The sequence below is a fragment of the Anastrepha obliqua genome, chromosome 3 (genome assembly GCF_027943255.1).
Source record: "Anastrepha obliqua isolate idAnaObli1 chromosome 3, idAnaObli1_1.0, whole genome shotgun sequence".
NCBI classification, from domain to species: domain Eukaryota; kingdom Metazoa; phylum Arthropoda; class Insecta; order Diptera; family Tephritidae; genus Anastrepha; species Anastrepha obliqua.
Window position 1 is genome coordinate 21546253 of NC_072894.1, and position 10415 is coordinate 21556667.

Consider the following 10415-nt stretch of genomic DNA (forward strand, 5'->3'; position numbering starts at 1 on the left):
TCGAGTGCCGGACGCTGTATTTACCTTAAGGCACATTGAAAGATGCAAAAGTCAAGACCATTCTACAGATCCATAAGTAAAATTACTCTGAGCTGGTTATCAAAAATTGGTCACAGCTGAGATCAACTGATCTCAAAACGCTTTTTTATATAACATGAATTCATAAATAATGATCAAATATCATAGAGAATCGTATCAAAATGTATAAAAAATTACGTAAAAATTCAGAGATTTCTCAATTAAAAGCATTATTATAGCTAGGTAATATATTAAATATATTTGTTATCGTACATTTTCCAAGTAAAATATATTATTTTGTTTTTTTTTTTGTCGATATTATATCGTTTTTAATGTTACCACAAAAATTCTAATTTGGCATAGCAACCCCGCCAATAGGCTCAAGCAAAATTACCAAGCACTTACGCCATCACACACTTTACTTTGATACACTAAGGGTGCCTATCACAAAATAGGAAAAAGAAGAGTGTTTTCACTTGTATTTCTATACAATGGTTAAGACAGCAGAACAGTATTGCCCGTTAACTTTTTTGGCGAAAGCTTTCATTTCTATGTTTTTTAGCACTTTTTCTTTAGAATTTGCTCTGAAATAAAAAGTGGCTTTTCCGAGAGGATATCACTTTTATTAAGTAGCTCAGTAGAAGATGACTGATATAGGCTGAAATTTAGACATTTTACATCACCTTTAAGTATGGCTTCATGGAATTAGAGTTTAAAAACAATTTCGGTCAAAAACGCAGTGGAAATAATTGATAATTCTCTCAAACCCCGAACCTGCAAACCCTGAATTTCTTTTTCGTGAAAACGCATTAAAAGCGTGCATGCGATGGACATTTGGAGAATACCATTTATTCTTCATAAATCATAGATCCTCTACTACAATGCATGTGAATGAAATGTCTGTAACTTGACTCGGGAAAAAAGTAACGCGAACTTGAAACACCCTGCACTACTTGACGTCCTTTCCAGCGCTTTGTAGTTTGTATTTTCGTTTGACGCAAATCGGAGTCGAAGTAGTGTGAAGTGTTAACTTTGTTGCTTTAATGGCGGTGGTGCTATTTGGCAGTGCAATGCAAAGTGCTTGAGGAAGTAATCACTCAATTAGTAGAACTATTTATAGTGGTACCACAGTTATAACGGTTGGCGACTGGGATCTTTTGACCTCAAAGCGCAGCGCACACGCACGCAATGCCTCGCACTATGCAGTCTGCCGCCACCGCAACCAGTTTAACATTCGTCGTTTCTAAGCACTGCTGCATTCATTTTATGCCAGTGTCCGACATAACAAATGGCACCACTGGAATTTCGAATTCAATTTTTCATGGCACATTTATTCGACAATTAAAATTTTATTTTTTGCTTTTGATTTTATTCTAATTTTTCACTTTGTATGCGCTACGCTGTTGTTAGGTGCCACCCAAGAATTATAATTTCATAGTTCGGGCGTTAGCGATATTGCTTGAGGAGTTGCTTTTGTTATTGTTTGAAAATTTTCGAGTATTTGCGTGTTATGGAAAAGAAGAAGACGCTAATGAAAGCAGAGGAGGAACGCAAAAAAAAAAAAAACTGAAAACGAAAAGCAAAACAAACCTAAATCGATGATATAGAAGCAACAACAAGGTACGCGTAAATATGTATGTATGTGTGCTGCGTATGCATATATGTATGTAGATATGTATGTAAATCCAAAGTGTTAGTGCGACAACGAATGGATTGGCTGTGGGAGCGCCGTGCGGTCGAGTGGGCCAACAGCCGTAATGCTGGTCGTATCATTAACAGGCTAACTGGCTGGCTGACTGCTAGCTTGCTATATTCCAACAATATTGTTGTCTTTTCTTTTTTTTTTGTTTTTTTGTGTTTGGTCTTCGTATTCGCGCGCATGTGTGTGCGTGTGGTTGTGCCTGTTTGCTTAGCAAACGAACGTTAGCGTCTGAATGCTTGGCACGCTGAACAAGCGGAGTGACTTGTGGCGCGGTTTTGAAAGAATTCCCATTTCAGTATTTGCTGAATTGAGATTCGCGCCGGTTCGTCAATTATTTTTAACGCCGCCACCCATAAGTGCACAAACCTTAACGTTCAAACCCACAAGTGACATATGTACGCATATGCACAGACATATACACAAAAAAATAGTGTTCACTAGCATTTATGAAAAAGAGAAATTTTGAATTTAATCTATTTTCGAAAGAATAAAATATGAAAAAAGCTGACCCACAGTTCAAAAGCAACATAATTTAAAAAACACTATTTGATGTATGTGTGGATGTGCACAGTTTAATTTAAAATATACGCAAATTGCGCCACACGGTGACCTCACTAAGTGCATATTTTAAGGCGCAAAAACGTCAAAACACATTTGTTGGCACGCTTTTGAGTTTAGTTTGTGGCTTCTACTTGAAAAAAATGTGGGAAAAATGTGACGCAAAATAAGAAGTGTGAAAAAATATAATTTAGTAATTTCTGCATGGCAAAGTTAATATCCAGCAAAAAAGAGACTTATCTGATAAATCAAAAATTAAAAACTTACGCCATTGCTCCACTCGAGGGTCGCTTGGTGTAAACTGCGCTTCGGCATGGGCAATCGTGTGAGTAATTTGTGGTGTAAAAATTCATTTTTACAAATTGCGGACAACAACAGTGCCAGTAAAACGAATAGTAGCAATAAAAACGACAAAAGTGAAGTGGTGCAAAGTCAGAACCGAAAACCAAGTGGATTCTTCAGGAGTTCTGGCAGCCGACGAATGTCATTGAATTGCGTTTCACGTAAATCAAAGTCCGGTGCAGATACGGCATCAGCAGACAAGGCAAGATCATCAATTGAAGAGGATTGCATAATAACAACAACAGCAACAACAACATCGACAACACCCATAACCACGTCGACAACAACTACAACAACGCCAGCTGTCGCTATCAATAGCAAAACGACCGAACAATCAACAGAATTGGCAACTACAACAACAACAAACGCTCCAACATCCGCACAAGTAAGAACAGAAATAGAAAAAATCACTACGCCTGCATCATCTTTACCAGTATCAGCAACAACCACGCCGGTCACACCAATACACACAAAAACGATTCTGTCATCATCCCGGCACGAAGCCAGCGCAACAACAATACGAAATATAACAGCTACTGAAACAACCAGTCGACAAGCGATAAATATGAAAACAAATATTTTACCGACTGCAACAAAAACAACACCCATTGTAGTGAGAACAATGCCAGGCAGGGCTACAGCCATGTCGAGCATTGCAGGAACTGCAGCCGCGTCGAAAAAGCCAACAATCTCAACGATAGAACAAGAATTTGCGAAACTTATTAAAGCGCGTGATAGTAAAGCGAATAGTGAAGGCAATTGCAATAACAAAAATAACAAAAACAAATGCAAAAGTAAACATTCAAACGTCTGTCTAAGCGAGGAAAACAATGACAAAATGTACAGAGTTGGCGAGAATCGTTCAACGAGTGACAGCAGCAAAAGTTTGTTCTTATCAGCACCTCGGACAGCAGTAAACTGTGCATCAGTTGCAACAACGAAAACAGTACCAACGACAACAACAACAACGCCACCGAAGATTTTGAGATCTCCAGTGAAGGTCATCATTACAGCTGCAGACTCGAGCACAGACGACAACTACGCAATTCGTCCATTTCCAATCAGTCATGTGCAGCCCTTTACTAAGGTGAGATGCAAAAGTAATATGAGTTAATAAATTATATGTGCATCCAAGGTGGCGCAAAAGTAATCGCCAATTTTGTTTCTGAATAACTTTTTACCTAAATAAAAAAAAATTTTTTTTTGCTAAACCAAAAAATTTATTTTGAGTGATGGAAATCTTCATTTTGACCTTTACGCGCTCCATGGCTTGCCTGTTTGTATACTGAGCCTTTCTAGCTTACACGTGTCTAATATGATTGTCTTACAACGCCATTTGGAGCAATTATAAACCTTAGGGTGATTAATACTGCGTCACCTTGTATGTGGTCGAATATTTAAATAGTCGCATTTAAACAAATAATGCGGGATTATTCGGTGGAATAGATTGCATTTTTCGAGATTTTCGCCAGCAATACTGATTTTTTTTCCTTGTTCACTGCCCTCAGGAGCATAGGGCCTCGACAAGACTCAGTTTTGCGCTGGTTTTGTTAATCTGTTTTTAATTTCTGATAGGCTAGGTGATTAGCTTACCGCTCCAACAACAACAATCTGAATAACAATCGAAAAAATACAGGTCAGCGAAATGTAGCTCATCTGCAGAAATCTGGTTCCTGTTTACACTTTTACGAATTATTTTGGCCTTACGGCAACGCTAATAAGGGGAAACCATTTGCAACTCATTGGAAAAAGATTTATTCGCCATTGGATAGTGTCCAGCAAAAAGCTGAAGGCGTACGGCTTCTACTCCCATCGTCAGGAGGGAAAAATCTGAGAACTTTAATCACCTACTACAAGGTGGCATAGAACTAATCACCCTATGGAAAGATTGATAGAAGATTCTATCACTCAAAACATTTTTTGTTTTTTTAGTTATTCAAAATAAAATTGGATGATTAATTTTGCGCCACCTTGTACATGAGCACTACTATCTCACCCAATTCAATAATAATTCAGTTTATTAGCAAAAACAAGTTCTCGTCGTTTTCTCTCCCTTCTATGTTAGCCTATTTTGATGCGTAAACAAAATATTTTTTCTTAGAATGAATTTTTAGAGTTTGGCGAATTCGTCGATGTGCGAAAAATGGGTAACATCAGACAAAGCGAGTAATTTAACATTATATTTCATAAGCTCAATAGACGATATTTCAACATCAAATTAATTGAATCGGCTTAGAGGGGTTGGCTGGTATTATCTCTTGATGCTACATAACCTCAAATATAGCAAAAACATGATTTTTACACTTTTAAGTCGGAATATCTGCAAACTTTGAGGTGCTGGGGCTGAGTTTACATTCGGAGTCGGTAAGGAAAAACCTGCAGAAAGCAAAGCCTTTGGTACTTGTCACATAATTTGTTTCGGTCTATCTTAAGAGGGTCATTTGAAATGTGTGTGGAAAGTCAGAGAGATGGCACTACTGGCGCATATCGAAGCTATGTTTAGTTAGTAGCATCATTTATAGGAACTCACACTAAGTTTCAACCAGGCCGGTCAATTTCTTTGTGTTTGGTATGCGTTGTAATCTAGAAATTTGAGTGATTTTCCTTTTCCATCACGACAACGCGCCAGCTCACGCCTCAGCAGTTGTGGTCACAAAATTAATGGGCTTCCAAATCGTTTGACATCCTCCCTATTCACCAGACTTGGTTTCCTCGGAAACCTCGAACTACTATTAGTTTCCCAATTTGAAGAAATGGCTGGCGGGAGTATTAACTTTTCAAGCCACCATTGTATGCATGGACTATATATTATACATAATACTTTGCATGCTTAGTACTTTTAGTTTGTTTCCTTGCTTCTGTCTGGTTTTTCCCAACACATAGTGGCTGACCGACCGACCAACTGAAGGCAAAGCGTAGTGACGTGAGAAGTGAACTCTCGAGCTTTACCCTAAATTCTTGCACAGCATCAGCAACCTCTTTCACTACTGCACTTGAAAGGTGTTTCTCTAGAGCGCACAAATTATGCTATGGATGCTTAATAGGCAGCCACACTAGAAGGTTAGGACTCCCGTACTTCGATTTCTGTAGAAGCTGTCTTAATACAAAAGAAGAGGAAACAGTTAGACACCTTTTATGTGAGTGTGGAAGCTTAGCTATGAGGTGGTTGCGCACTCTTGATACGGCATTTGTAACTGATGTAGCGGGCATAGCGCATCTAAAAAACTAACGAAGTTTTGCTCGAATATTAAAGCTACCGGATGGTTTCAAAAGGAACCCATAGGGTAAGGATAAGCTCCAGTGGTATCACAATGGACCTGCGAAAGATCTAAGTGTGTCGTTGCGACAGCCACCCTACCTACCTATGCTTAAGGCTACTCACTTCTAAATCTACTCTGTCTTCAGCAAAATAGTTAGCATCCTGTTCTATCTATTTTCTCAACTATTTTTAATGCTTTTTTGCCTTGGTTTCGCTTTAATTTTTATTTGCTTTGTAAATTTTGTTTTGCGCTCTTTTTTCTGCAATTTTCCACGTGTCCATTTTCTTCTAAATCAGGTTGCTTGAGTAGTTTGCCGTCGCGAGGCTGCTATGGCAGGTAGTTGGCTGGTTGGCTGATTGTCTGGTTGGTTTCCTATTATTCGGAAGGAGTCAAAAAGGAAAAGTCATATTTATGTGATTAAAACTAGGAAACTATTAAAGATCTGGATCTTGAAAAATTGGAGAAAAGAACGTTTTTTTGGACAATGAGAACTTTCTTTCAATAAAATTCAATTCTAAATCAAACTAAAAAGTTATCTCGCCAACCGAAAGACAAGTAACTATGCAAATTTTAGTAAAATAAATTGAAATTAAAAAAAAAAAAAAATTTGGGACTTAAAATCTCTGCAAACTTTAAAAATAAATTCAAACTAAAAAAAATATTTTTTCGGAACATAAAATCACTGCAAACTTAATGAAATAAATTGAAATTAAAAAAAAAAACATTTTTTCGGAACTGAAAATCACTGCAAATTCAATGAAATAAATTGAAATAAAAAAAAATAGTTTTTCGGAACTTAACCCTTTAGCCTATAGCCACGAGTCTGACTCGTGGTAAAGAATTTGTGCCATAAGCGAAAACAACGAGTCTGACTCGTGGTAAAGACTTTGTGAGCAATTGATTATGATTACTTCCTAGACATCTTAAAATTACTATTTGTACCTAAACATTGTTTATTATTTCACAATTCCTTTCGTTGCATTGAAATATATATGTTACGAAAAGTATACACTTTGCGCCAGTTCGGGTACACGGCTGAACAGTTGAATGGCACGGCGCGCGAACGAATTTCTTGCGTATTATAGCTCGCGCAATTGGTAGATATCGTGTAGGCTAAGGGGTTAAAATCACTCCAAACTTTAATTAAATAAATTGAAATTAAAAAAAATATATTTTTTCGGAACTTAATGAAATAAATTGAAATAAAAAAAATATTTTTTCGGAACTTAAAATCACTGCAAACTTAATGAAATACAAAAACAATATTTTTTCGGAACTTAAAATCACTGCCGTAACGGAATCTCGTAATTTCGGGATTCTCATCTTTACACTCATACATAGTAACATTTATATCGATTAGGGTTTAAGTAGTGACTTTACTGTTTATTTTTAAATTTCCACGATTTCCTACTTTCAGTTAAATCGCAAAAATAAATAAAAATTGACTATTAAATTTTGTGACTGCAAACCACATTGCGTTTTTATTAGTTATGTATGTTTAGCACATTTAGCACTTGATGAGAATTATTCATGTCATTATTTTACTGCCGATTTCAAACTGTTGCTTACGCCACTCTGCTTTCCTGTCAGCGCTTCTCATAAAACTGCTATTGCCGGTTTTTTGTGATTATTTGGTTGGTTATGTTGTGTTTTATTAATTCTAACTAAGTTTTGATATTTATTTGCGCTATTAATTACTTACACGTACATGCATACAACCATATATAAGTACTTGTTATACATAGTAAATATGGTTTGAAATGGTACACTAAGCACAACCCGCGATAAAATTGTAGCTCTTTAACATTTTGACCAGTTTCGAGCATTTTTTTGTTTTTGTAATGTTCATTATTTCTTATAAAAGTATAGCCTATTGTCTAATGAAAACTGAAAAATATATACCAAAATTTCCTGTTGTATGCCCAAATGAGAAAAACTCTACATGTTTTTCATTGCAATTCTATGAGTTTAAAATAGAATTTAAAAAAAATGTTATGCAGCTTCAAAGCTGTTTACATTTTAGTTGCAAAGTGAAAGTTTTAAGTTGATGAAAAATCCGTTTTTTCCCCCGACGGTGTTGCGCATTTCCTCAATATCACAAATGCGGAAATTTAAAAAAAATGAATGGAACTTCTCAGCTAACAAAGTTGCACTTTAGTGGACTAAAATTTAATAAAATATAAACTGTATACCAAAATCATTTCTAGAAATTATAATTAAAAACCTTGAAACTCTCAAACACTCGAGTGGACGCCTAATCGGGTGTTGTCATCGTCCAAGCTTCTGCGCCATGCGTTAGGGCGGATGAGCGCCTTATATACTGTTAGTTTTGTTCGTCGAGAGGAGACCTTTCTACTCAATTACCTACTTACTCCAAAATAGCATTTATTTCCAAGAAAGATTCTACGCTGGATTTAATGCCGACATTGTTATCGGTGTTAATGCTGGTTCCTAAATAAACGAAGTCTTTTACAACCTCAAAATCATAACTGCCATCCGTGACGTGGGTGCCGATATGTAAGTGCGCCGACTACTTGTTTGATGACAGGAGGTACTTCGTTTTTTCCTCGTTCACCACCAGACCCATTCGCTTTGCTTCTTTAACCATTGTTAAATATTGTGCCTGAGCGATTAAGTTTTGCGGCTCGTACGATCCCCTCCAAAACCTCGTTTGGTATCAAACGGCTCGGAGAGGTCCTTCCCAATTCTGAGGACGCTGCTGATATTGAGCAACGTCATCTTGCATAGCCGTGTTAGCTTTGCGGTGATACCAAATTCAGACATCGCGGCATACAAGTAACTCCTTTCCGTACTGTCAAATGCAGCTTTGAAGTCGACGAAAAGATGGTGTGTGTCGATTCTCCTTTTATGAGTTTTTTTCCAAGACTTGGCGTATTGTGAATATCTAGTCGATGGTGGACTTTCCAGGTCTAAAACCACACTGATAACGTCCAATCAGTTGGTTGATGGTGGGCTTCAGCCTTTCACACAATACGCTCGCTAGGACCTTATAGGCGATATTTAGAAGACTAATCCCGCGGTAATTGGCACAGATTGCAGGATCGCCCTTCTTATGGATTGGGCAGAGCAAACTTAAGTTCCAATTGGCAGACATGCTTTCATCTGACCATATTTTGCATAGAAGCTGATGCATGCACCTTACCTTATAATACGTCTCTCTTCCTTTTTAAGTTCTCAGTAGCGATCCCACGCGTTGCGCCCGATTGCAGCGTGGCACTATAGCGGCAGCATGACATTCCTCGTCGTGCCAATTGTTCTTTCGGGCTCTCCGGAATCCGATTTCTTCTTCGACGGCGGTACGTAGAGACCGAGAAATGTTGTTCCATTGCTCGTGCATGCCGGATTGTTGGGTAGTACTCCCTGGTCTCTGACTTAAGCGCGATAAAATTGTAACTCGTGTGTGAAACATTTAGCAAATTCATTGTTTAAAAGCCACTCTACAGTTTTACCAGAATTCAGCAAGAGTTTTTTAATACGCAAGTTTTTTCCAATAATTATAACAAAAATGTTAACTGTGTAAATGAGATCGTTTTTAGCGAACGTTCAATTAAATATTCATGCAAAGAAATACTGTTTCGCGCTAATTTTATACAACCATTGCCCAAATTTACTCCCAAGTGATATTCTATAGTGGCCAACTAGGTGGGCCCGACGACTTGAAATTGTGTGTATATAATTCTAAAATAAATATAATATGAATACAAGTCAGAAAAGTTTGGAGCTCAAAGCAAAGGGGGCGAAAGGGTTAATCAGCATAAATAATATGTCACGCGTCAATTATACAATTGGGGATTTTTTGGCATTCACAAGTAGATTAAAAACTTAGTTTTACCTATTCATAGCAGGTACATTTTAAGATGTTGTAAATATTTACATAGTACTTATGTACTCGTACCTGTAGTGCATAATAAATATTATTATTATTTGGTATAGATGGGAAATTGAGTCTCGTTTGGTATAGCAAATGCTTTGCCTAATCAGAAAATTTTGAAATAAGTTCCCAAGTCCTTCAATTAGTTGGGGTCATAGGCCACGTGTGCTGATTTTCTACGTTTTTTTAGACTTTAGACTAATCTAGTAAACGCAGATAATAGGGATAGTCGAGAGGAAAACAACACAGCGGTCAAACATTTTTCAAAGAATTTCTAGCTGATGTTTTTCATGTATTGATAGTCACGCACCAACCCATTCGGCGAAATCGGTCATGCCACATTACCAGAAAGTAAATAACTAACAGGTATTTTGGGGAGCATTACTGGGCCGGATGGTGGCAGATTTCTAACTCAATGACTTAGAAATATCTGTTTTGACAGGCAACTCTTAATCGTAGTTGCAGGCCAAGAAAGAAATAAATTAGTAATTTTTTACAATATTAAAAGCCCTTTTGGTGTACAGATGGATGAAAAATGGATAAGGGAAAGAGCGCAAAGTACACTCTTATATGGAGCTGTCATGATGTAAAGTTTTCAAGGGTGAGTTCTTTAAGAGACCGTTTCTCGGTTGAGAGTGAATTT

General features: G+C 37.2%; 1 protein-coding gene across 1 annotated transcript; it reads left to right on the forward strand.

Annotated features, from left to right (window-relative positions):
* Positions 1-1019: 1019 nt before the first annotated feature.
* On the forward strand, positions 1020-3734 carry LOC129240719 (uncharacterized). Its single transcript, XM_054876689.1, has 2 exons — positions 1020-1107; positions 2207-3734. Exon 2 carries the CDS (start codon positions 2592-2594, stop codon positions 3732-3734), a length of 1143 nt encoding a protein of 380 aa, XP_054732664.1. The 5' UTR covers positions 1020-1107; positions 2207-2591.
* Positions 3735-10415: the final 6681 nt, after the last annotated feature.